The sequence below is a fragment of the Pinus tabuliformis genome, chromosome J (assembly GCF_031772625.1).
Source record: "Pinus tabuliformis cultivar Carrire ecotype Pingquan chromosome J, CPIR1, whole genome shotgun sequence".
Classification (NCBI taxonomy): Eukaryota; Viridiplantae; Streptophyta; class Pinopsida; order Pinales; family Pinaceae; genus Pinus; species Pinus tabuliformis.
The window spans coordinates 494,977,660-495,005,086 of record NC_142295.1 but is presented as its reverse complement, the minus strand read 5'-3'; the positions used below and the strand labels follow the sequence as shown (position 1 = coordinate 495,005,086).

General features: G+C 42.9%; 1 protein-coding gene across 1 annotated transcript in view; it reads left to right on the top strand.

Moving 5' to 3' along the window:
• The window catches only part of LOC149227954 (uncharacterized), a 354,504-nt gene that overhangs the window by 313,344 nt on the left and 13,733 nt on the right, over positions 1 to 27,427 (top strand). The window contains exon 7 of the mRNA XM_089380634.1: positions 715 to 893. Within this exon, the coding sequence (XP_089236760.1) occupies positions 715 to 893 (179 nt within the window). The remainder of the gene's footprint in view (positions 1 to 714; positions 894 to 27,427) is intronic.

The following is a 27,427-nucleotide window of genomic DNA, read 5'->3' as shown; positions in this document are numbered from 1 at the left end:
TGTCCTTATCTCCTATGCTGCTTCACAAGCAAATTTGACCCTTAGACATAGGTCTGTTCCAGTGCTATATGACCTCAAGCCAACTCCAATTTAGGGCTCGACTATCCTGCAATATCATAGATATGATGAGGTCTTATCATAGAGGTATGAGAGCACTTCTAAGGGTCTCGACCCTCCCTTTCTCCACACAGGATTTTAGCTAAGATTCGGAGGACATAGAGACAGATACTTTGGTGATATAGAGCTTGGATTTAAGCCCTAACTTGGACAAGAATAGTCTCCTATAGCCAGCACAGTATTCTACACAAACTCGGCCCCTCTCCCTTCACAAAAAGACCATAAACCCTTGTTCCTGTGGCTTCTTGAGACCATTCACACTTTAGACCAGAAGATGATATAATTGTTGTGTGTTGAATGAGCTCCAAGGCTTGTTTATTTCTACTAGACAGTGGAGGAGCCAAGGGGTGCCATATGTGCCAGGGGGAGCAAGTTTGTCAGCTTAGAAGTTTCTATTTATTGAATAGACATGTCTTTTATCCATTATAAATAGCTAAATGTTTTTCGTACGCTGTGTGTATATTTGCTAGGATACTCACCCTCTATAAAAGCATATAAAACATCCAACAAGGTTTCTGATTTGTAAATATGTATGCCTTATTTTTAATCAGGATAATTTTATTTCTTTTCCTGACTTAAGATAATCTGTCAATCCAGTTGATCTGGTGGAGGTGTGCATGCCTCAACATTGCAATGTTGGTCTTTTGGCATATTCTCCATTGGCTGGTGGGGCTTTGACTGGGAAGTATACAAATCCTGATTCTGTGGCATCGAAGAAAGGGCGGTTTAATCTCTTTCCAGGATACATGAGTCGCTATAATAATTCTTTGGCTAAGGTCTCTTTCTTTCTCTCTCTCTCTCTCACACACACACACACAAACAAATACGTATGCATGAACATATGGTTAAGATTGGAAGCTGACTGATATAATTTGTTAATTTGTCAATTTTTGTTTTGGAAATGCGTCATATATTTAGATTATTGAATGATAAAAGATACATCTAGTCCTGCATCATTGGGTCAGGTTGCAATTATATTTTCTTTCCCTCCTTAGGTCAAAAAGGAATTCTTGGATATCCACCCGATATTAGAAGAGTCTACAGCCTAATGGAATTTGATAAAAATGTGGGCTGCCAGCTCTGTATTAAAGGCTCTTATCCCACCTAAATCAAAAGAGAAAGCATTCCCGTCAAATGTTGCATGACATTGCCTTTTCCATAGAAAATATATACCTGTAAACCTTATGATGTTCGATATTCTTCTACCATTTATAGTTGTCCATTTTCCCCAGAAAATGATCCCTTTTACTGAAAAGGGCTAGAAAGGAAGTTGATATTCATTGGTAACCTATTCCTACAATGCTTTGGCAAGTCTGCAATTCCAAAATACATGGTTGGCAGTCTCTGTTTTATGACAAATCAGACAGCAGCTATCTATTAACCTGAGTCATGAAGTCTGTTTTAAGTTGGTCGACTCTAATTATGCACCAACTGTCTAAACATACTAGTCCTAAAAGGTGAGTTAAAATGTCTAGATATCTTGACACCTCTTAATCCATTTGGTTTCATGATCTTGAATAGCTCATGCTTTATTAATTTGAGGTATGTTACCTCCCCAACTTGCACATAATGATAAAAACCCTTATCCACAAGGTGCAACCTGAGAGGGAACTACTTAGTACTAGGATGGTCATCACTGTCACAATGTAACCTATCCTATTCATTTTAGGCTGGATCTTCTCCAGCTCAAGGGGGTTACCCCTAATAGGATTACTAAAGCTAAGAAATGAGGCATGTTTCAATTAAATCCCTCACTTCTCGAGATAAAGATCAAAATCTCAAGTGCAATATCTTTTGTACTCAAGAGAGTGTTAGCTGTCACCTCACCAACCCTCTTCTCAGTTCTGGCCAATTCTCCTCCAGCTCAAAGGGGGTTCTCCCTAGTAGATCTTAGGGATCTAATGCCCCTGTCAAGCCAAGTGAAGAGTGCTCTAAGGCTTCTACTTCAAATACCACCAATCAGAGGATTGAATCATTAGGGTTTATGGTGGATAGGATTGCTATGGTTCTTTTGGACAGTTTCTTGGTTTGAGTTGAAAAGGAAGGGTCCCAAAACACACACAACCAAGGAATCACCAATAGAGTAAAATCCCAACAAAAAAATTTAAATGATTGCAAGAAAAAAGGGTGATGGGGGATAGAAGATTAGTGCCTTAGCTTGCCAATATATTTTTGGGGCATATGGGGTCAATGAACAACAAAATTGGAGAGAAATGGAGTTGATTTATGCTCAAAGACTAGAGCAAACTAATTTGTGTGCCCTAATGTTTTGACCTATGCGTCCTTCAATCTTCAAAGATGGGATAAGTGTTAATTTTTCTTAGGGATGTTTGTTCTTTGCTTTAGATAATTGCATTCCACCATTTATATTATCTCACCCCATAGCATTTAAGCATTATTAGCAATTATATAGAAAGAAGAATATTGTCAACAATGCAATGGAACAATAAAAGGAACATTAGAAGAAAAGCATGCACAAATAGGGACACCATGTTTTGGTCAGGGACTAGGGAAAAACCCCACAAGGGGGAAAACCCTTTCCAGCACAATTGAAGCTCAGCGCTGGCCCTTCTGGCCTCTACGTCAGCCTCCTACTGACCTGCGTCAGCCCCAGGATTCTCTGCGCAGCCCTTTGAGGCACTACGTAGCCTTTGGGAGCCTCTGTGTCACTCCCTCTTCCCTCTGTGTGGATGACACAGTCTCTCTGGGCTCTGCGCTGCCTCTGCTGGGCACTGCCTAGCCTAGACTGATTGCTGCTCTAGCTCTCTCCGCTTCTGTACTGGTCTCCCAGTATTGTCCCTGCCTTGCTGCCTTGTACTCACTACCCCTCGTTGCTAATCACTGATTCACTTTTGCTTAGCATCCCCGCTCCAACAAAATGAATGATTGATCACTCTGGTGTGTTCTCTAACTGACCCTCAAGCCTCCTCTTATACTTTTCTCATTGGTCCATCAACGGCCGAGATTAAATCTCTAATCAATGACTAAGATTAGATTTGGCTTGATCCATGACTTTTGGAACATTCTAACCTAGTTTTATATTAATACCCATTAATATTTTATTTTTCCTAACTTTAGACTTAGGAACTCCATTAAAAATATTAATTATTTTAATATCTTCCAAACCGGTTAGAATTTGCCCAAACCATTTCTGGGTCTTGGAGATCTCATGTGCTTTAGCTTTTCCACCAATTTTCAAGGCTGGAGCACATCCGATGCTACCCCAAATCAACACTCCCTCTTAGCGAGGACTGTGCTCTAGTAATACTCCACACTGAGTATCACCCTGATTATCCAGCACCAGTCTCTGTGCTGATGCTAGGCCTCCATGCGCAACATCCTTTCCATTGTTGCATCATGTACTACTGCCCATGGCCCTGCCATTGCCACTGTTGCATCGGTACGACAGCTCGCTCTGCATCCGTGCTGCTGCTAGTCCATCCTCCTAGCATTGCATCCCCTCTCATCATGCTGCATCGTGCTACTGCATACTGCTACTGCACTGCAAATCAGTTACTGAGAAGGAATAACTGATCCACCCAACTTTTGACATTCCTGTCAGGCTAGAAACACTCCTGATGTTGAAGCTGCCTCTGTCGCTAACAAGTGCTCCCTCTACTGACCTCTGCGATACTGCAACACCTCCTTGCATCTCGCACCATTGCACACCTCTTTGTGCTAACCTGCACTGGTGCAACACTCCCATGCCTCTCGCATTGTTGCATCCTGCTACCCTTGCACTGTCCCAGGACTCCTGCACTGTAGCACTTTCTGCCACTCCATCCGCATCCGTTTCTACCAACATCTGCCAGTCCTACTACTCCTCTTCAGGGCTCCCATAGCAAGGTATAATCCAAGAGGTTGGGTACCTCAAGGATCCTGCCCCTCATCACCTGTAGTCCTCCTGACTACAGCTCGATGTCTCCCCACTTCTTCTCAAGTGGCACATGAGCACTCATGGCACAATCATCCTCCTCCTCGACTTCTTTCTTCGCCTTTGCAGGCACTGCCTTCGAGTCCGAAGCCTCTCCCTTGCTCTTCTTCCTAGGACACTGGTTCGCAAAATGACCCAGTTCCCCACAATGGAAGCACTTGACCTTGGAGAGGTCCTTCTTCTTCCTCTTCTCCTGCTTTCCTGCAGATGCTAGAGCCGCATTCTCTTCTTCCTCCTTCTTGATCCTGATTCCTTTTCCGCTACTCCCCCCTTGGTCAACCGTCTAATCTCTTCTTGACAAAGAGCTACCCACAGTTCTTCCCAATCTGGAAGACTCGTCCTACCCAATATGCTTTGGACAAATACCTCCCAATCCTCGGAAATTGCGTTCAGTGTAGTCTTCACCATCAATTCCTCATCTGGCATGGCCCCTAGTGAAGTTAGCTGGTCACGGATCTCTTTCAAGCAACTGAGGAAGACATCTATATTCTCTCCCTTCTGCATTTGGTATGCCCTTAGTTGATTCTCTAGCAACATCTTCCTCTACACATAAGTATGTTGGTATAATGTCTTCAAGGCATCCCACATCTCCTTTGTCGTTTCCTTCTCGGCAATATGTGGTACCACATGATTCTTGACCCCATCAAGGATGATGCATTTAGCCTTCGCCATTGCCTCCTCGTACCTTTCATTAGCTACTGAGTTAACTAGAACAGCTATCACTCTCATGACGAAGCCCTTGAGGCGATGTCTGTCTAGAATGGACAAGATCCTGGCCTTCCAGACCACAAAGTTGGATGCTCCGTCCAGCCTATCCTGATCTCTCAGCCCATTCACGGCCATCTCGTTGCTCTTCTTTCGACTCTTCCGAGTCTCTCTACTTCCCTCCCGGAAGTCCTCTGTTCGACTCCTACTAAGTCTCTGTACTTCCCGTCTGGAATTTCTCGATTCGACTCTTGCTGAGTCTCTCTACTTCCCGTATGGAAGTTCTCTTCTGGACTCCCTCTAAGTCTTGATTTCCCTCCTGGAAATCCTTCTGTCAATGTCAGGTTGCCCCACTCCGATCGTCTGTGCAATTGCAACACTGATCCAGATTCCTTGGCTAGAAATCCGCCTCTGCAGCAACTCCCTCCACCTTGGTCTTGCCCTGTTAGGTACTGTTCTGACCACAGTACCTGACCAACTTCACTCCCAAACTACCCATAGCCTCCTATGCCCCAACAACTGAAGGATTGAGCCTCTTGGCTCTGCGCAATCTCAACACCGGAAAAACAACTCCCTCAACCAACTACGTCAGCCCACCTGGCCTCTGCGTGGCTTTGCATGAGCATGTTTCTGCCCTCTTCAGCCTCTACGCTGCCTCTCTCTGGCCCAGACTGATGATGCAGTCCCTTTGCGTCAGTCCTTCCTCTGTCGCTTTCTACAAGGATCAACTCTGTCACTCGGGACAACTGAATCTACTGCAAATGCTCTGCTAAGTTGATGCATTTAGTTTTCCTGTGATTTACAACTATGCTCTGATGCCATGTTGGAATTTCTAAGTCTAACCCATTAGAAATTCTTCCTGTACTATTTGGTTTATTTCACCTACTTGTTTAATTACTTAACAAGTTATTTACCATGTAAATACTAATAATTAACACAAGTACAGTATCAACATCTGCAGATCATCAATTGAAAGAAAACAAGCACACAAGTGACACCGTTATTTTTGGACCAATGTCCTCGGAAAACCCAATGCGGGAAAACTGATGCAACAATTCGGAGGGTTATATTATTATGCGGTTTATCTAAGTACAACTAGGTGCCTAAATTGGCTCACCCGATAGAGAAAAATATACGACAACAATACCTCTATATTCGGAAACAGGTATTTAGAAAACCTGTCCCGCGAAACCCTCTCCAAAACAACTAAAGCTCAGCGCTAGCCCTTCTGGCCTCTGTGTCAGCCTCTTGTTGACCTGTGTCGCCCCTTGCTGACCTGTGTTAGCCCCTTGCTGACCTATGTCAGCCCCAAGACTCTTTGCGTCAGCCTTCTGAGGCACTACGCAGCCTCTGGGAGCCTCTGTGTCAGTCCCTCTGCCCTTTACGTGGATGACACAGTCTTTGTAGCCTCTGCGCTTCCTCTACTGGGCTTTGCGTAGCCTGGGCTGACTGTTGCTTTGGTTCTCTTTGCTTCTGTGCTAGTCTCCCAATATTGTCCTTGCCTCTCTGCCTTGTACTCACTGCCCCTTACTGTTGATCACTGATTCACGTTTTCTTAGCAACCCCGCTCTAGAAAAATGAATGACTGATCACTCTGGTGTGTTCTCCAACTGACCCTCAAGTCTTGTCTTATACTTTTCTCGTTTGTCCATCAATGGTCGAGATTAGATCTCTAATCAACGGCTAAGATTAGATTTGGCTTGATCCATGACTTTTGGAACACTCTAACCCAGTTTTATATTAATACCCATTAATATTTTATTTTTCCTAAGTTTAGACTTAGGAAACCATTAGAAATATTAATTATTTTAATATCTTCGAAATCGGTTAGAATCTGCCCAAACCATTTCTGGGTCTTAGAGATCTCATGTGCTTTAGCCTTTCCACCAATTTTCAAGGCTAGAGCACATTCGATGCTACCCCAAATCAACAAAAAGGGGTTATCTTTACACCCTAAACCTCTCTAAACCTCATTCTGAAAAAGCACAAAATGGAGCCTAATTCGAAAATAAAAGAAGGAAGTTCTCTTGTAAAGGTATTCCAATTGTAAATTTTAAATTATTTACATTAAAAGGGTGTATCCAAAGGAAAGAGGTTAGCATCACTATTAATGCAAACATTGGGGATAATTACATTAATATTAAGTTGGCCAATCAGCCATTAATTCTAGAGCCGAATATAGGCGAACGAGAAGATTTTTTTGGCAGAAAAAATATGAAAATAATGATTTGCAAGTGACAATTGATCATTATGAGTACATATCCCAATTCTATGTCGTAACTATGCTTGAGAAAGAGGTTGACATAATTTTTGGTCGACCTTGGTTCAAGGAATTAGGTACATTCATTCTAAACGCAATTTTTTTTTCTTGATGTTCCCTTACAAGAAGAAGATGGTAACGTTCCAAGACATGACAAAAAAATCAAAACTGATAATGCCTTCAACAAAAGATCTTAAGGATATTTCGAAACTAATGTTTCAAGAAAATCCAGAAATAGTATCAAAGAAGAACAAAGAGCTTGAAGAAGTCATATCCAACAAAAATAAGGAAAATTCATGTTTGAAGGAGCATAATTAGAAGTTATTTACACAAGTAAGAAAATGTAAAGCTAAGAAACACTAGTTAGAACAAGAAAAGGAAATTTCTGAAAAGAAATTCAACGAAAGTTTATCAGGAAAAGAAGAGGAAAGTTTATGCTTAAAGAACCTTAACCAAAGGTTATTAGAACAAATCAAGTGTTTAAAAGATGAGAAGCTTGAATACCAAAATAAAATTGACTTAGAAAATGAGGAACTTTTTCGTCTCAAAAACCATAATCAAAGTCTACTCACTCAAATTAAGAAACTTAAGGATGGTAAGAAATCATTGAAAAACAAATTACAAGAACTTATCATGGAAAAAGTGTCGAAATCTTCAGTCCAAGTGGAAGAAAGAGAAATTAATATTGAACCAGTCAATAACAAAACTCAAGGAGATCAAATAGTGGAAGAAAAAACACATTCACATGTTACAATCCAGAGGATGAAAATTCCAAACGAAGATTATGTACCTAACTCAAAAACCGTAGCACCAGAAGGAAATCAAAAAATTTCCACACACCTAATAAGGCAAAGTCAAACCCAAAAGGTTCCCTATCGACATCTGAATCACGAGAGTAGACAACTCAACCAAGCTACGTATCGGGAGCATTCAGACCAGAAACAACAAACTGATGTTCCAGAGAATAGTGATGTAACCTCAATCCAGTCATGCCAAGTCGTTACAAAATTCCAATGATCAGAATATTCCACAGTAGATTAATCTAGGATGGTTTGATCCCTTCTGAGTGTGACAATTTTGTTTGTCACTTAGAAGATCATATCAATTGTATCGACAAAGATGATCGTTCCAAGATGAGAAGACATTCGAAATCGAAAAAGAGATCAAGCCATTTTCATCGACAAGCTTTGAGGACAAAACTTTTTGAAGAGGAAGGCAATGTTATGAATAAATATATAGGAAATAATGTAAAATATTTTAAATGATAATAATCATATATAATGATTAGTTAATTAGTAATTAGGTTGAAGAGTCATGTCTAAATGTGACATGACTCTCCATGAAGAGACACTTGCTTGGTTTATAAGCAAGCCTCTCACTCTCATTTGTATCAATCTTATTCGTACATTTTTAATATATATTAGTATCCTCAATGGATATCTTTATATTCCAAGTCTTTTGGAGTAATTAATCTGAAGAAGGTACTTTGTTTGCTTCACTCTGAGCTGCAAGGCTGCCATATATGAGTGAACCGAGATGTCAGATATACCATACAAAGTAACTGAACTGAGGTCCAAGAATGCCATACATATCATTGGACTCACGCACCAATACTGCCATATATATCACGTGACTGAGATGCCAATACTGTTGTACATGTCACTAGATTGAAATGCCAATGAAACTCTATAGAAAACAGAACTGAGATGACAGTGCTAAACTGTGATCTCATATATATATATATATATATATATATATATATATATATATATTGTATTGCCAAATGATCCTTAACTAAGGTGACAAACCAACCATAACTGAGAGGTCGATAGAGTTATCCATACAGCATACATATATCATTGTTGAGTCATACTAAATAGGGAAGTGGAGATACAAAAATAATCCAAGAGTTACAACATGATAATTGGACACACATTAAACAATGAGAATTATGCAATGAGATTGGAATGATTGCAAGACTGTAACCACACAAAAGTGTAATTATATGTGAAATTGTAATCATGCCAAAGTATTAAGTGGAAACCACAGAGAGTGTGAACTTATTTACTCATAGTAAGACTAAACATTAATACAACTGTAAGACAAGAAATAGGGACATCATACACTGTAAGCAAGACGCAGAGGAGTCAAATGTCTGAACTGTGTTACGAGACCAAGCCACGATAAGAAAGTGTGATCACGGAGATATGGTGCAACGTTACAACACATAAATTCAAAGACGCCATACCAAAATTGTAATATCCCTTATCAAAGATATCCTTCAAACACAAGCAACTCCAACCAGAGAAATAACAGTAGTGCAACATACAATAATGTATACATGGAATATAAGCAGATACTCAAGAAATGCAGAGAGAAATGCTAAGCCATTTTATCATACTGAGTAATGGAAAGAGTATGAGAGGTGATCAGAAAGATGGCACCTCGACTTGCATAAGGCAAGTGAAGAAATACACTCAGAATGGTAAGGAAATGGCCTCTCTTTGAAGTTTGAACTGCGTCCAAACGGCCGGAGAACTGCTGTGCTGCTGCTACTGCTGGAATCAAATGAGGATTCGGGGCTGTTCCCCTCCTTAGAAAATTCTGAAACTCTGGAATCAGCCTCTGCCCAATAAACCTAGAAAAGCCCAGAAAGCTTTTCTAAAATAGCTGACCCCTAAAAATCACCCCCTTGGGGATATACACAATTTCTCAAGGCTCTGAGCTGCCCCTGAAGAGAATCCTCCAAAACTCTACCTGAAACTCTGCCAAAATCCTCCAATATGCAAGGGTTGATCCCTTGCTCAATCTCCAAGCTCAAATCCTCCACACAAACCTAGTCCGAAGCTCCGACCAAAAGAGACTGCGTCCTCCCCTCTCAAGACTGCGCAGTCATCAAAATGCTCAGTTCCTCCTCAGCTCTAGAAATCGCTCGTCCTGCAAAATACTGTTGAAGCTACTTTGCCCGAGCAGGTACTCGAAGTTCCCCGGGGCTAAGGGTGAGATCTCCAAACAGAGACACTCGATGCACTAAACAGGTCTTCAGACAGGCTAAATAGCTAGTGTGCTCTAAGTCGGAGTGACTAGCTCAAATGCAACATAATCGAATGATCAAAATGAGGAGGCTCCTCTCTCCTTTATAGCGTTGGTCTCTCTCAAAACCGTAAGGCCCACCTCCTCCAACATAGCCTTTCTCTTGCCACGTGTTCCTTCTCCATCTGCGCAGTCCCTCCAAGTGTCTACGTGGGCCCCTTCTCTACGTGGTCCTTGGGCCCCCTTGGCTCCCCTTTTAAGTTACAACATTGTGCTACTTGGGAGTGACTTTATTCATAAAGTGAGTTATGTCCCCCTTTCCTCACCTTTTTATTCATAAATAACTATAGAAGGCAAAATTGAGCAAAATCGAATATTCCAATTAGCCATGGATAATTAGGAATATTACAGTCTCCCCTGGCAAAATGTTGCTTGTCCTCAACCAATTGAAGTGATGGATGCTGCAAAATTTCCTCACTCTCCCAAGTGGTATCCTCATCCGGTAAATTCTTCCACCTCACCAAGAATTCCCGGACCGTCTTGCTCCATAGCTGCCTCTCCCTGGTATCAATAATAGCCTCTGGCTGCAACACCAAATGCCCCTCATCATCCGCGGGTGGTAGCTCATCTATCACTGTCACCTGCTGCCCCAATGCCTTCTTTAGGGATGATACATGAAAAATGTTATGAATCTTGCTGCCTTGGGGCAGCTCCAACTCATACGCAACCTGTCCAATCCTACGTATCACTCTGTATGGTCCATAAAAGCGGGGCTTGAGCTTATCAGCTCCCTTCTGCTCCAGTGACGACTGTCGGTATGGTTGTAATCGTAGGTAGACCAAGTCCCCTACCTCAAACTGTCTCTCCACCCGACCCCTGTTAGCATACAACTTTTGCTGGTTTTGCGCTATAGCCATATTATCCTTGAGAGCTCGGAGGATATCCTGACTCTCTTGGATTCAAATCTTGGCTCTTGGAGCCTTGCTAGCACCAAACATCACGTCAGCAAAAGATAAAGGATGATATCCATACAAAGCATAGAATGGTGACATACCAATGGACATGTGATGTGTAGTGTTGTAGCAGTACCCCCCCAGATGCAGCCACTCCAGCCATACTCGCTGCTGCCCACTGACATAGTTACGCAAGTAGCCCTCCAGCCACTTGTTAACTATCTCCGTCTGCCTGTCTGTCTGTGGGTGATAACTGGTACTCAGTGTCAACTCCGTCCCCACCAATCGGAAAAGCTCCTGCCAAAACCCGCCCATGAAAAGGCTGTCCCTGTCACTAATGATGGTCTTAGGAAGACCATGTAGCCTGAAGACCTCTTTGAAGAACAACTCAACCACCTGCACTGCTGTGTAGTGTGCGGATATGGCGAAAAAGTGTGCGTACTTTTTCAGTCAATCAACGACAACAAAGATACAATCCATGTCCTGCACCATGGGCAACCCTGTGATGAAGTCCATCGAAATACTCTCCCATTTCCCCTCCGGAATGGGAAGAGGCTGCAATAATCTTGCGGGATGGCTCATCTCTCCCTTGTTCCTCTGGCAAATATCACACTCTCGGATATGCTGGAGTAGGTCCTCCTTGAAGCCCTTCCATGAGAACCTCTCTCTTATGGCCCTGTAGGTTTTGGTAAACCCTTGATGGCCGACCAATGGTGAATCATGTGATGCCTGAAGTATCTTCTTCTTGAGCTGAGATGCCTTAGTCAAGAAGATCCAGTCCCTATAGTAGATGATCTCATCGATAACCCTGTACCTGTCATTTGCCACCTACCCATCCAGAACCTCACATGCAAATCTGTCCTTGGAGTATTCTACTAAGAGTCGAGCCCTCCAGTGTGTGTCCAAGCTCATAAGAGACAACGTGGCTGGTCTACGTGAAAGGGCATCTGCTATCACGTTGTTCTTACCCTTGACATACTCAATGTCAAAGTCATACGCTTGGATCTTACTAATCCACTTCTGTTGCCTCTCCTAGAGCTGTTTCTACTCCAAAAAGAACCTGAGGCTGTTGTGATCAGTCCTCACCCTGAACCTGTTACCCACTAAATACTGCCAGAATTTGGCTAGTGCATTCATAATGGCTAGCATCTCCTTGTCGTATATAGAATACAACCTCTCATGTAGAAGGAGCTTCTAGCTCTCAAAGGCTATAGGGTGACCTCCCTGCATCAACACTGCGTCGATCCCCTCTCCCGATACATCACACTCCAAAACAAATGGCTACGAAAAATCCGGCAATGCAAGCACTGGGCAGCTGCTCATAACCTCCTTGAGCCTGTCAAAGGCTCCCTGCGCTGTATCTAACCAATTGAATGCCCCCTTCCTCGTCAGTTCTGTCAAGGGTGCAACAAGCTGTGAGAAACTCTTGACGAACTTTTGGTAGTAAGTACAAATGCCAATGAATCCCCGAAGTTCTGTCACGTTCCTCGGCTCCTTATTGGACTGCAGCTAGGGTAGATAGGAGCCCCATCAATCTATGTATTAGGGCGCTTAGATTAGGCTGTGTATTAGTGCCTCTTGACTTCGTTTACACTGCGGATTAGATCCCTTCCTTGGACAACATATAAATCTCTTCCTTGACAGTGTCTAGGGCATGCTAGAACACCAGCTCATGACAACATATAAACCCTCATTGACTGCGGCTTTGAGTAGCATATAGAAGGCCAGATCTTGTTGCAAAGATACTCTCCTTGACTGCGTCCTAGATGTCTTCTATGACTCCTCTAGGATAGCGTTTAGGTCACATAAGGATCTTTGCATTTAGGGCAAATTTGACAGCGTTAGAACTTCTCCTTGCTGCACTTATAGAAGCCTCCTCCATGACTGCGTTGAGGTCTTTCTTTCATGATTGCTAGGGCAATGTAAGGGCTTCTTCATTAGGGTAGCGTTAGGGCTTCATTAGGGCAGCATTAGAGCTTCTCCATTAGGGCAGCGTAGAGCCTAGGGCACTCCCTCTAGATCTCTCCTTCATCAAAACCCAAAACAGAAATGAAGAGAGATCACAAGAGTGTGTGTGAAAATGACTTGAAGGCCACCTCTATTTATAGTAAAACGTTGAGGACAGGTGGGGGCAATTTGGTTGCTGGCCGACCTTGACGAATTGTCACATAACACAAATAAATTCATATCTCCATGAATACATGTCGGAATCGGATGATCTTTAGATCAATCCTACACCTCTCGACGAGAGGAATCCAAGAAAAATATTAGCTGCCATATATAAGAAGACCCTTATGGAGTTTGGCCCTAGTTGGCAATTTTAACACTCCCTCTCAACTATGGAGAAGTCCATCTGCTAATCCATCTTCCAGTCCGTACTATCTCAGCTATCAGTGCCCTACATTACTCTGCTGAACTATAAAGAAGAAAAAGTGATAAAAAATGTATCATACCATCCTCTATTGACTCGAAGTCAGTCCCATATAAAAGAGAGTGTCTCATACCACTCTTACTGACCCGAAGTCAGTTCAATAAAGAGTGTGTCATACCACTCTCACTGATCTGAAATCAGTGCCAAATAGAGTGTATCATACCACTCTTACTGATCCGAAATAAGTTCCAATACAGAGTGTGTCAAAAACCTCTTACTAATGCGAAGTCAGTTCCAATTGATCCCAGATCAATATCATCCTAGCATAGGGAGTACGGTAGTTACACGATGCATCCATCAGTACTACTACGGTCCCTATCCTCATTTCCCTACTCATTGTCTAGATGAGAGGTACTTCCCGTGAGTCTCAGATTGCATGGGTAGGATGTCTCAGCAGGAGAAGGATGAACCACTCATCCTGCCTACATGTCACCAGGGGTATCCCAGGGGAAGGCTGAACAACTCTGTACACAACAAATCACTAGGGGAAGGCTGAAACACCCACCCTATGATTGTATCTCGGTAGGAGAAGGATGAACCACTCATCTTGCTTACATAGCAGACCACTAGGGGAAGGCTAAACCATTCACCCTATGGTTTCTCATCGCTCCAAGAAGTACCCCCAAGCCCCCCGGAGCTCCCAGAGCTCAATGTCCATATCATACAGGACCCTTAGGAGAGGGTCTCTCGACGACTCCTAGTCGTTCTTGGAAAGTTAAGAATTTGGTCTTTCCCAGGGGCTTCATCTAAATATCGACGACCTGCACATCAGTCCCAGAGTGATGGAGCCTTCTTGCTCCCCGTTGTACTATATCCCATATAAAGTGGTACCTGTTCTCTATATGCTTGGAGCGATCATAGTACACGGTGTTGACCACTACGTGTCAATGACCCATAGCAGTACACCCCCTTTTTTTGCAAAAGGGATAGCGCCTGATTGACGTGTCCATGCTGTTCAGCTATCATCATCAGCCTGATCATCATGTTATATTGTAAACCTAAGTTGCACGAAACGGGGAAACGGGGAAGCGAAACGAAATGCGGAAGCGAAACGAAACGCGACCTCCCCAAATTTTGGAAACGGGGAAACGCGAATATATATATATATATATATATATATATATATATATATATTAAAAACATTTAAAAATTATTAATATATATATGTGCAATCATAAAGCATTAATGATACATTTACTTAAACATTTTAGCATTAAGATTAAATTTACATCACAATGATCACATTTACTCATGAGTCATCACATAATGAAAATAAAAATATAGGAACTGGAAAATCCAAAATCAGCCTTTATTTATATTAGTATATGAGGCTGCAAGTACAATAAAGACTATAAGGCTGCAAGAACTATAGAGACAAGTCACAAAAGACTAATCCTCATCATAACAATCCTCATCAAAAATAGAAGCAGCAGAATGCTCAACAGTGGATGGTGGTGCTGAAGAAGATGATGCACCAATTCCACTTCCAGAATCCTCCTCAATATTCAGGGCAGCAAGAGAGAGATCCAAATCAGGATTTTCTGCATCCACATCCCATTCTTTAGAAGGACCATTGTTGTATTCTGGACCCCTACGAGATGCAAGGCGAAGGTTGGAGTGCACATAAACAAGATCCTCTGCTTTCTGTGAGCCCAACCTATTACGCTTCACAGAATGAATAAAACCATAAGTGCTCCAATTCCTTTCTGTTGATGAAGAGCTTGCCACTTGTGAAAGAATACGAATGGCAAGGCTTTGCAAATGTACACCATTTGCTCCATGACAAATCCACCACCTAACTGGATTCATGGTGCTTCTCTCCTCCAAAGCTGATATATCTGCATAATCATCTATTCCTGCAGCAAAACTGGCAAATTCCTCCTTTACCTCCCTATGTAGATGAGAAGGAAACATTCTCATTAGTGCTTTTTTCACCCCAGTAGCCACCTCTCTATCCTTATGGGGTGCCTTCCTCTTCCCATTGCTTTTAGCAATAAGCTCCTCATCATAAAATTTGGGGTTCAAAGCATGTGCTAAAGTGTGCAATGGTGTATTGAAATTGTTCCACCTGTCAACAATGATTTTCTTGATCAAACCAGCAAAATGATCATCAACAAACAGAAGTTGTGGAGACTCCTGCGAAATGATTTCCATAGTTTTCTCAACCATGGAATCCATGCCATCATATACCTCTCCCAAGAAAGGTTGGTCAGTGTCAGCACTCCGGAGAAGCTCAAATGCAGGGGTTGTGAACTTTAGCAAGAAATCTACCTTGCTCCACCAATCCTCATCAAGGCACAATCTACGCACCATAGATCCCCGCTTTGAATCTGCTTGTCTCCACTCAATCCACAGTTGACTCACCACCATAGAAACTAATGCATGCTTAACCTCAACAAGGCGGCGCAACATCACGAAGTTTGAGGCATATCTTGTCTCAGCAACTTTTAACAACTCCAATTTGGAGTACTCTCGAAATATGGCCTGAGACTGGTGGTGGTTGGTGATGAATTTGATAATCTCCCTTGCTTCCCCTGTGACTTCCTTTATCCAGGAAACTTTGTTGTCGATCTCCTCTAAGATCAGATTCAGATTATGGACAATGCATGGTGTCCAAAAGATGTGGTCATACCTCCCCTCAATAATTAAACCTGCAGCTTTGCAAACTGGTGCATTATCCGTGATAACTTGCACCACCCTGTTAGCCCCTATTTGTTCAATAGCTTTTATAATAACATCAGCAATGAACTGTGCATCTTTCACCTCTCCTGAGCAGTCTTCTGCCTTGATAAACATTGCTCCTTTGGGGGAAGTGGCAATGATATTTATCAATGGTCTACGCCTCATATCTGTCCAACCATCTGAGACTATGGTAACCCCAGAGCTACTCCAGGAAGAACGAATTGGAGCTAAAACGTCCTCCACAAGTTCCTTCTCATTTTTGAGAAGCTGGGTTCTGACTTTCTCATAGTTGGGCCCCTTGTACCCTTGAGGAGCTTTGTTAACTGCCCTTATCATATCTTGCCAGTAAGGAGAGCGAACAACATTGAATGGGATACCACATGCATAAATGCACCTGGCCACTCTGGAATCAGCTTCTTCTCTTGCTTGCACATTCACCAATCTAGCAATTCTGCTATCCTGAACTGATGGGGATGGCCCTGAGCCTCTGGTATGTTTGGGTGCTGCTTGTTCATGTTCTTGACTGTGACCACCTCTCCTCTTTCTTGCTTCAACTACAATCCTTGGCTCAATGTTAGATGTAGCCTGAGTATGCTCATCATGCCTTCTCTTAGTACCATCCGCCTCATCTTGCTCTCTTTGATATGCCCTCCTTACCAACGGATCTGATGTTTTTGTGCAACCCAGAATCCCCTGTCCTCCTCCATGCAACAGATGCGCCTTCACTCTTGGGTAGGAGCCCTTGTACGTATTATTGCAAAGAGTGCATCGCCATTCCCGTGAGCCACCACCTCCACATTTTTGAAGCTTCGTCACATGCCTCCAAAGAGGATAATATTCAGCCCTTGGGTTGGCCCTAGGGTTTGAAGTTGCAGCTGCACTTTGGCTGGAAGCCATTGCTGCAAAAATAAATTAAAAAAACAAATCTGTAAATAATAAATTTATAAAAACGTTTTTCATACTTTTGGCTGTATAAACCCTAGAAAAATTAAAGAAATAGTAAGAAAAAAACTAAGAAATGAATGTGGCTTACCCAAATTAATTATCTATGGCTGAATCTACCCTAAAATGTCAGAAAAGAGGAGAAATATGGCTGTAGCTGAGCCAAATCTGCTGCAAAAATAAATTTAAAAAACAAATCTATAAATAAAAAACGTTTTTCAGCAATTTAGCTGCATAAACCCTAGAAAAATTGAAGAAATAGTAAGAAAAAACTAGCAAAATGAATGTGGCTTACCCAAATTAATTTTCTGTGGTTGAAACTACCCGGAAATGCCAGAAAAGAGAAGAGAAATATGGCTATAGCTGAGCCAAATCTGCTGCTACAGAAATCTCTTGCTGAAATCTCCTTCTCTTGCTGCTGAAATCTCTTTCTCCCGCTGCTGAAATCTACTTTGCTCACTACTCAAAACACCAGCTACTGAAACAACTGCCAATCTCCAAGAGAAACTCCTTGCTGAATAGTGTGATGAGAGAATGAGAGGCACTGCTCTTTTATAACTTTAGAAATGGTTTCTAGAAGTGCTTAGAAACCCTAAAAAAATTTACAAATTAATTAGAAAAAAAAAAAATTTAAAAAACAAGTATTTTTTTGTGGGAAACGGGGCCCGTACGGCCTGGAAACGCGTTTCCGGCCGTACGGGCACGTTTCCATTTCGGGAAACGTGCCCGTACGGCCGGAAACGCGTTTCCAGGCCGTACGGTACGCGGAAACGCGTTTCCGTTTCGTTTCCGTACGGAAACGGACCCTCCCCCTGCGTTTCCAGGCCGTACGTGCCCCGTTTCCATTTCGGGAAACGTGCCCGTACGGCCGGAAACGCGTTTCCAGGCCGTACGGTACGCGGAAACGCGTTTCCGTACGGAAACGGACCCTCCCCCTGCGTTTCCTGCAACTTAGTTGTAAACCCTTTCTGCATGTGTAAATTGTAAATAATCTCAGCAGATCCATGTTGTGTATGTAATTGCCTAGGTAAACCTATTTTCTTGGTGACGATTTACATTCCGGGAGCTTTTTTGTCTTACTGATCCATTCTTAGATGGTCGGCAAAGTTTTCCTTCAGCTTTACCCCAATGACGGAGTGGATTTTGCCACTGGGATCTTAGGGGAGTTATAGTGTTCTAAATCGATTCTATGTAAAAGTGATTTGGGAATAATCTAATTATTTGGTTAAGTTATTCTTTTACAAATTGCTTGGTCTGTTGGATTATATTTGTGTCGCAGAACTGGGTAGTCTGTGGGGGTTTTTTGCAAATGGGTTTTTCCCCTTGAGATGTAAAAAATGTGGAAATCATGATGTAAAATGTCTTCAGGGTTAGAAAAATAATTTATCCCCTCATAGGTTAATTAATTAAATTTTCTGGCCAAAATTAATTAAAATCCTAAGCCAGAAATTTAATTAATTATAGGTCCTAGGTAAATTTAAATTTTCCAAAAGCAAATTTCATGGGTCCTTTAAAAATTAAATTTTAAGAGGTCCAGAGACTAAGGTTAATTGATTATTTTGCTAGATTTTAAGCCTTTAGTCCTTGGGGTTAAGTCAAAGTCAAAATTTTGAGGAAATTAATTCAAAAATTTAATTATTGAATTAATTAAAATGCATTTAATTGAAAAAATCGAAATTTCCTCAATAATTGAAATTTCGATGGATGAGATTAAAAGAAATTATGATCCTCATCAACGGTTGAGATTACTTTGACAAGGATCACTCGAATTAGCCGTTGAAAGATTTATCTTTAAATAGGAGGTCAATTGTCACTTGAGATCCTCCGATCTCTAGATCGTGTACTAAGTTCTCAAGCTCTCTTGTATACTTTTTTGAATTAATGCAAAAGTCTTTGGGGTTTCAACGTGCTATAGTGTTCCTCTTCATGAATTTATGGCAACATTGTTTTAATTTTTGCTTAATATTATGTGAAAATTATCAATCAATAACTCTCTTAGAATAATCTGAATACAGGTACCTTATTCAGTTTGTTGGATCTAGGGTAACATTTTTAATTTTGATTGATGTGGTAGGTATCTCTATTTCTTCAAAATTTTATTGTTTTTCTATTTCTCTACTTGATTTGATGGTTGATCTAGTGTTTGCAGAAGATCTCTCAGATTCTCATTGAGCGTTTGGGGATAGTCCTCAGTTGGACCAGCCAACTCTCAACACATATTTTCTGAAGAGTCTACTTCATATAAGCCTCAAGATTTATCTAACGATAATCTTTCTTTTACAGAGTGTTTTTGGGCTAGTACCTCTCTAAAATTTCAAAATCTCTTAAATATTTTGTTGAAATTTTGATAGATATGGTTATTAAGAGCCTTAGATTATCAGATCTAGAAGCAGAGTTGGACTCATACTCCTCAAATCTGATAGATCTGTAAATTATTTGTATAGATCTGTAAATTATTTGTGTAGATCTGTTATTTACTTGTGTATATATGAAATTTTGGAACATAATTTTGTATTTTAACACTTAGGTTTTTGGGATTTCTCTATTTTTGTACATATTGGGTATTGCGTTTTTCTCTTTTCACTTGTGCAGAAATAGATCTGAGAAATCAACAAAGTAAGTCTTCAAATCTGAGGTAGATTTAGACCCTGGAGGGCAAGATCTGGGCTCAAAGATTATTTGCAGGAATAGATCTGAGAAATCAACCAAGTAAATCTTCAAATCTGAGCTAGATCTAGACCTTGGAGGGCAAGATCTAGGCTCAAAGATTGTTTGCAAGAATAGATCTGAGAAATCAGCCAAGTAAATCTTCAGATCTGAGATTTTTCAAGTAGATCTAGGGGTTTTGAGACAAATCTAGGCCCTGGAGGGCAATATCTTATCCCGAATCTTTTTACAACGCCAACCGTTAAAGATTTTGCAATAAATCTGAAAATCTGAAGCAAAATAATTTTTTTCAGAACAAGGGTTTCAAGTTTTGGGGCTCCTAAGTCTAGATCTACCTTCTCTGTAATATCCCTATTAGGGGTATCCCTTGAACACAAGCAAACTCCAACCAGAGATGGACTGGGAGGGCGTTTACCAGATATGTTGCCTATGAAAAAAGGACGAGATCTGGAGGCTACTTGGCCCTTTCTAGACTCTGTCTAAGAGTATAGGAGAAAAACACACAAGTGGTATAGTAGCCAGGAAGCACAAGAGATAAAAATAACAGTAGTGCAACATACAATAATGTATACATGGAATATAAGCAGATACTCGAGAAATGCAGAGAGAAATGCTAAGCCATTTTATTATACTGAGTAATGGAAAGAGAACAAGAGGTGATCAGAAAGATAGCACCTCGACTTGCACAAGGCAAGTGAAGAGATACACTCAGAATGGTAAGGAAATGGCCTTTCTCTTAACTGTGTCCAAGCTGCCGGAGAACTGATGTGCTGCTGCTATTGCTGGAATCAAGTGAGGATTTGGGGTTGTCCCCTTCTTCAGAAAATGTTGAAACTCTGGAATCAACCTCTACTCAATAAACCCAGAAAAACCCAAAAAGCTTTTCTAAAATAGTTGACCCCCGAAAATCACCCCCTTGAGGATCTACGCTATCCCTCAAGGCTCTACGTCGCCCCTGAAGAGAATCCTCCAAAACTCTATCCGAGACTCTGCCAAAATCCTCCAATATGCAAGGGCTAATCCCTTGCTCAATCTCCAAGCTCAAATCCTCCACACAAACGCAATCCAGAGCTCCTACCAAAAGAGACTGCATCCTCCACTCTCAGACTACGCAGTCATCAAAATGCTCAGTTCCTCCTCAACTCCAGAGATCGTTCCTCCTACAAAATATTGATGAAACTACTTTGCCCGAGCAGGCACTCGAAGTACCCCAGGGCTAAGGGTGAGATCTCTGAACGGAGACACTCGATGCACTAAACAGCGCTGCAGACAGGCTAAACAACCAACGTCCTCTAAGTCGAAGTAACTAGCTCAAATGCAACATAATCCAATGCCCAAAATGAGGAGGCTCCTCTCTCCTTTATAGTGTTGGCCTATCTCAAAACCCTAAGGCCCACCTCCTCCAACGTAGCCTCTCTCTTGCCACATGCTCCTTCTCCATCTGTGCAGTCCCTCCTAGTGTCTACGTGGTCCTTTGGCCCCCTTGGCTCCCCTTTTAAGTTACAACATTGAGCTACTAGGGAGTGACTTTATCCAAAAAGTGAGTTATGTCCCCCTTTCCTCACTTTTTTATTTATAAAGAACTATAGAAGGCAAAATTGAGCAAAATCGAATATTCCAATTAGCCATGGCTAATTAGGAATATTACAGTCTCCCCTAGCAAAATGTTGCTTGTCCTCAAGCAACTGAAGTGATGGATGCTACAAAATTTTCTCACTCTCCCAAGTGGCATCCTCATCCGGTAAATTCTTCCACCTCACCAAGAATTCCTGGACCATCCTGCTCTGCAGCTGCCTCTTCCTGGTATCAATAATAGCCTCTGGTTGCAACACCAAATGCCCCTCATCATACGTGGGTGGTAGCTCATCTGTCACTGTCACCTTCTGCCCCAATGCCTTCTTCAGGCATGATACATGAAAAACATTATGAATCTTGCTGCCTTGGGGCAACTCCAATTCATACGCAACCTGTCCAATCCTGTGTATCACCCTGTATGGCCCATAAAAGCAGGGCTTGAGCTTCTCAGCTCCCTTTTGCTTCAGTGACAACTGTCAGTATGGATGCAATCATAGGTAGACCAAGTCCCCTACCTCAAACTGTCTCTCCACCTGACCCCTGTCAGCATACAACTTCCACTGGTTCTGCATTGTAGCCATATTATCCTTGAGAGAGGGCATCCTGACTCCTTTGGATCCAAATCTTGGCTCTCGGAGCCTTGCTATCACCAAACATCACGTTAGCAAAAGATAAAGGATGATATCCATACAAAGCATAGAATGGTGACATACCAATGGACATGTGATGTGTAGTGTTGTAGCAGTACTCCCCTAGACGCAACCACTTCAGCCATGCTCGTTGCTGCCCACTGACATAGTTATGCAAGTAGCCCTCCAGCCACTTGTTAACTATCTCTGTCTGCCCGTCCATCTGTAGGTGATAACTGGTACTCAGTGTCAACTCTGTCCCCACCAACCGGAAAAGCTCCTGCCAAAACCCGCCCATGAAACGGTTGTCCCTATCATTGATGATGGACTTAGGAAGACCATGTAGCCTAAAGACCTCTCTGAAGAATAGCTCGGCCACCTGCGCTGCTGTGTAGTGTACAAACATGGCGAAAAAGTGTGCGTACTTTGTCAGTCGATCAACGACAACAAAGATACAATCCTTGCCCTGCACCATGGGCAACCTTGTGATGAAGTCCATCAAAATACACTCCCATTTCCCCTCCGGAATGGGAAGAGGCTGCAATAATCCTGCGGGATGGCTCATCTCCCCCTTGTTCCTCTGGCAAATATCGCACTCTCAGATATGCTGGAGTACGTCCTCCTTGAGGCCCTTCCATGAGAACCTCTCTCTAATAGCCCTGTAGGTTTTGGTAAACCCCTGATGGCCGGCCAATGGTGAATCATGTGATGCTTGAAGTATCTTCTTCTTGAACTGAGATCCCTTAGTCAAGAAGATCCGGTCCCTATAGTAGATGATTTCATCGACTACCCTATACCTGTCATCCGCCACCTGCCCATCTAGAACTTCACATGCAAATCTGTCCTTGGAGTACTGTACTAAGAGTCGAGCCCTCTAGTCTATGTCTAAGCTCATAAGAGACAATGTGGCTGGTCTACATTAAAGGGCATCTGCTACCACGTTGTTCTTACCCTTGACATACTCTCTTACTGATCCACTTCTGCTGCCTCTCCTGTAGCTGTTTCTGCTCCAAAAAGAACTTGAGGCTGTTGTGATCAGTCCTCACCCTGAACCTGTTACCCACTAAATATTGCCAGAATTTGGCCAATGCATGCATAATGGCTAGCATCTCCTTGTCGTATATAGAACAGTGTTTTTAAAACCGGAACTGGTGACCGGACCGGTCCACCTAATGAACCGGTTTACCGACCGGAACCGGTCTAACCGGGACTGGTTTGGTCTAAACGAACCGGTTTTTAAAAAATACATTAAATAATTAATTTTTAATGAAACAAAACTATTTTTAAGATGTAAAACCATGATTCCAAGCCAATAGAGACAAAATATGCAAAGTTTGCTCATTTATATACCATGCAAAGGTGAATATATCAAAATGGCACCGAGTGCAATACATATCATCGACAAAATAGCAAAATACATAAGAAATGAGGCTCTAAATGGCCTATACACTGGCAAAATACATAAGAAATGAGGCTCTAATAAGAATCATAGATTTCCCACTGCAAACCCTGCAAAGAAGTCAAACATCTACCAATAAAATGCATCAAAGCCATGACACAAAGTAATAACATGCAATCTTCGATGCAGAGACTTCATATCAGTTACTTAGTCAAGATTCTCTGGATTGGTTAAGGGAAAAAGCTAGCTGCAGATAAGCAAGAGTCAGGTCTTGACTCTTCTGTTAGTAATTGTACAGGACACATTTGTTTAAAAACGCCAATTCACAATCAAATTCAGATATTGCTATTATGATCCTATTCAATTGTTGTAAAGACTAGCACAAGATGGCTAATTGAAGGGAGCAAAAGGAAAGGTGTGTGGATACGGTTAGCATTTGTAACAGGAAGATTCCAAGGTAACTCAAAACAGTACATCGTCACCACATCCTATTTCTGTGCATTTAAGGTTAGTGATTTGCTAACAACAGAGGGGAATCCCTAGGTGTCTTTAGGAGTCAACTAACAATTAAAAAGTGATTATTAACACTCAAACAGAAATAAAATCTTGCTGTCCTGGATAATTTTGCTAATAATAATGAAAAAACAGCAAGCAGAAAATGACCTAATAACTTTTTCAAATGCATGGAAAACAATGCACAATTTTATCTAAATGTTTCACATCCAAGCCACTGAAATTCTAGACTAACAAATGCTGAAATTTCTCTCAATTATTCTGCTAAAAAACAAAATTACAGCAAACTAATCTTGCTGTAATCTAACAAAAAAGGCAGTGTGAGAACTAATTGTGGACCCTATAACAGAGAAAAGGCAGTCCAGACTCCATACAATAGTCTAGAGGCATGAAAATTGAGGCTGAGAAGGGGCTGTCCATAAACCGGCCGGTTTGCTATAAACCGGCCGGTTCCGCCCTAAACCGGCCGGTTTTTACCGGTTAGGGCCGTTTTTTGGGCACACAAGGGTATAAACCGGGTTTGATAGGCCGGTTCGGACCGGCCAGGCCTCCAACCGGCCGGTTAGACCGGTTACCGATTTTTGTGGCCGGTTTTTAAAACTATGATATAGAATACAACCTCTCATGCGGAAGGAGCTTCCGGCTCTCAAAGGCTATAGGGTGACCTCCCTGCATCAACACTGCGCCGATCCCCTCTCCCGACGCATCACACTCCAAAACAAATGGCTGCGAAAAATCCGGCAATACAAGCACTGGGCAACTGCTCATAACCTCCTTGAGCCTGTGAAAGTCACGCTGCGCTGTATCTGACCAACTGAATGTCCCCTTCCTCGTCAGATCTGTCAGGGGTGCAGTAAGCTGTGAGAAACCTTTGACGAACTTCCGGTAGTAAGTACAAATGCTGATGAATCCTCGAAGTTCTGTCACTTTCCTCGGCTCTGGCCAATATTTGATGGCCCTGATATTCTCCTCGTGGACTCTCACACCGTCCACCCCTATGATGTGTCTCAGGTACAACATCTCCATCAACCCAAACTCACACTTGGAGAGCTTGGCATAGAACTGTTGTTCCTTCAGGATGCGCAACACTGTCTCAATGTGTTGGAGATGCTCCTCCCAAGTCCTGCTGTAAATGAGAATATCATCAAAGAACACCATCACAAACTTCCTTAAGTGACTGCAGAAGATGTGATTCATGTAGGACTGGAATGTAGCTGGGGCGTTGGTTAGCCCGGAGGGCATCACCAAAAACTCAAAGTGCCGATAGTGACACCTGAAGGCGGTCTTGGGAATGTCTTGCTCCCTCACGCGAAGTTGATGGTACCTAGATCTCAAATCAATCTTTGAGAAGAACCGTGCTCCTCTCAACTCATCAAACAACTCATCGATCCTGGGTATGGGGTACCTGTTCTTCAGGGTCTTCTTGTTCAAGGCCTTGTAGTCAGTGCACATCCTCAATGTGCCATCCTTCTTCTTCACCAAAACCACGGAAGAAGCAAAAGGGCTTGTGCTCGACTGAATGTGCCCAAGAGCCAGCAACTCTTGAATGGCCCGCTCAATCTCATCCCGATAGGCCTTGGGATGCCTATAGGGAGTAGTAATCACTTCCTGTATGCCTTGCTCAAGCTCAATGGTGTGCTCAAGCCCCCGGTCCGGTGGCTGTCCCGATGGAATCTCCCCAAACACTGTGGCATACTGGTCAAGGATGGACTGTATCTCTGGGTGCACCATCTGCCCTGTAGTCCCTACCTTTGATGCACACAGCTCCATTGCCCACTCTACGTTTCCCTTTCGGAAGTCTGCCTCCATCCGATGAGCTGAAACAGTTTGAGGTAGATATGTGTATTGTCCCTGTATCTTCTCATGCCTCCCTGTCTTCTCATCATCCCACTCCATCTCTAGGGCCTTCCAATCTGTCGTGACCTTCCCTAGAGTAATAAGCCACTGAACACCCAGTATCATGTTGGTGTCTGGAATATTGACCACGAAAAAGTGGTCAATCAATGTGTAGGTGCCCATCGTCACTGATAACTCTGGGACATAACGAGCACACATCATGGTTGATCTCCTGGGACCAAAACTGAAAAGCCATCGAAGCTCTCTGTCTGTATACCTCTCCGCTCAACCATCTGTGCATCGATGAAGTTGTGGGTTGCCCCATTGTCAACCAAAACTGATACTCGCTGGCCACATACTGCCCCCCGTACGCGCAGCGTCAAATACTTGGGAACTCCTCCCAATGTTGCAAGGGCCCCTTCTGTAGGTGCAAAAGTTGCACCACCTGCTGCCGGTGGTGGAGGTGGCAAAGGATCCTGCGTGACATGACTATCTCCCGCCTCCACATCATCCTCCTCATCCTCTTCCCCACTACTCTCGGAGAAGACCTCAATAAAATGTGCTTTGCGAGCAGCACATCTATGTCCCGGTGCCCACGGCTCCTGACAGGTAAAGCACAACCGCTTCTTCTTCAGCTCCCTCCTGGCATCATCATCAATCTGTGCTTGTCCTGGATTCCCCTTTGGAGGCAGAATCCTCACATCCTTCCCCTTAGGCTGGAAAGCCTGTCTCTGGGGGTAAGGTGTCCGGGTCCTGGGTAAGGCATCCTGTAAATCCCGGGTCCTGGGTAAGGCATCCTGTAAATCCTGGGTCCTGCTAATAGCATCCTGGAGTGTGGCTAGTCTAGTGGATTTGACTAGACCCCAAAGTGGCTCTGCTAACCCCTCAACAAACATGTAGATCCTCCGTGCCGTGGATAGATTTGGCACCATCACTGAAACCCTCAAGAAGTCTGTAATGTAGGTCTCTAGGTTCCCGGTCTGTTTGAGCCTTGTCAGCTCAAAAAAGTGCTGTTCCGGATCCCTCCAGTCAAACCTCTCTATCAGTCTCCTGGTGAACTCGGTATATGTCGTCACTGTGGAGTGCCCGAGTGTAACCAACCCATGGAACCACCAGTCCTGGGCCTCACCATCTAAATGTAATGTCGCCACCTTCATGGCCTCTATCTCCAACATCTGGTTAAGCTGGAAATAGATGTCCAGCTTCTCCACCCAAGACTTTGCCGAACTATTTGATGAGCCATCAAACGTAGGCAACTAGAATCTACTAGCTGTGCAGTGGGTGTCTCCATCATGATAATGCCGGTACCCTCTGTGATGGTCACGGGGTCTACTATCCCGTTGGAGTTGAACAAAGTCTCTGAATGAGAGAGCATCCTTGAACTCTTGCCCATAGGCCTGGTACTCTGCAAAATAATCGCCCATATGACTGGGCTCTGCCTCCTGCTGGGCTCCGGCCCCCGTGTCTGCTCCTAGGAAAGTGGGCATGGTAGAGCGTGTAGGGGCATGTGAGGCCATCTGCTGAGTAGTATCACGCTGAGTGGCACCCTGCTCTGGCAAATGGTGGGATGTACCTGATCCCTCACCAACTTGGAAAACCCGTGGGTTCTCACACTGTCTAGCCTCCACTGCTGTGAATCTCTGCCCCATCACCTCGATCTGCCTCGACAGATCCTGCACTGATTTGAGGAGCATGTCTGTAAATCTCTTCCCGTCTTTATCTGCCATGGGATCCTCTTGCTCTGCGTCCAC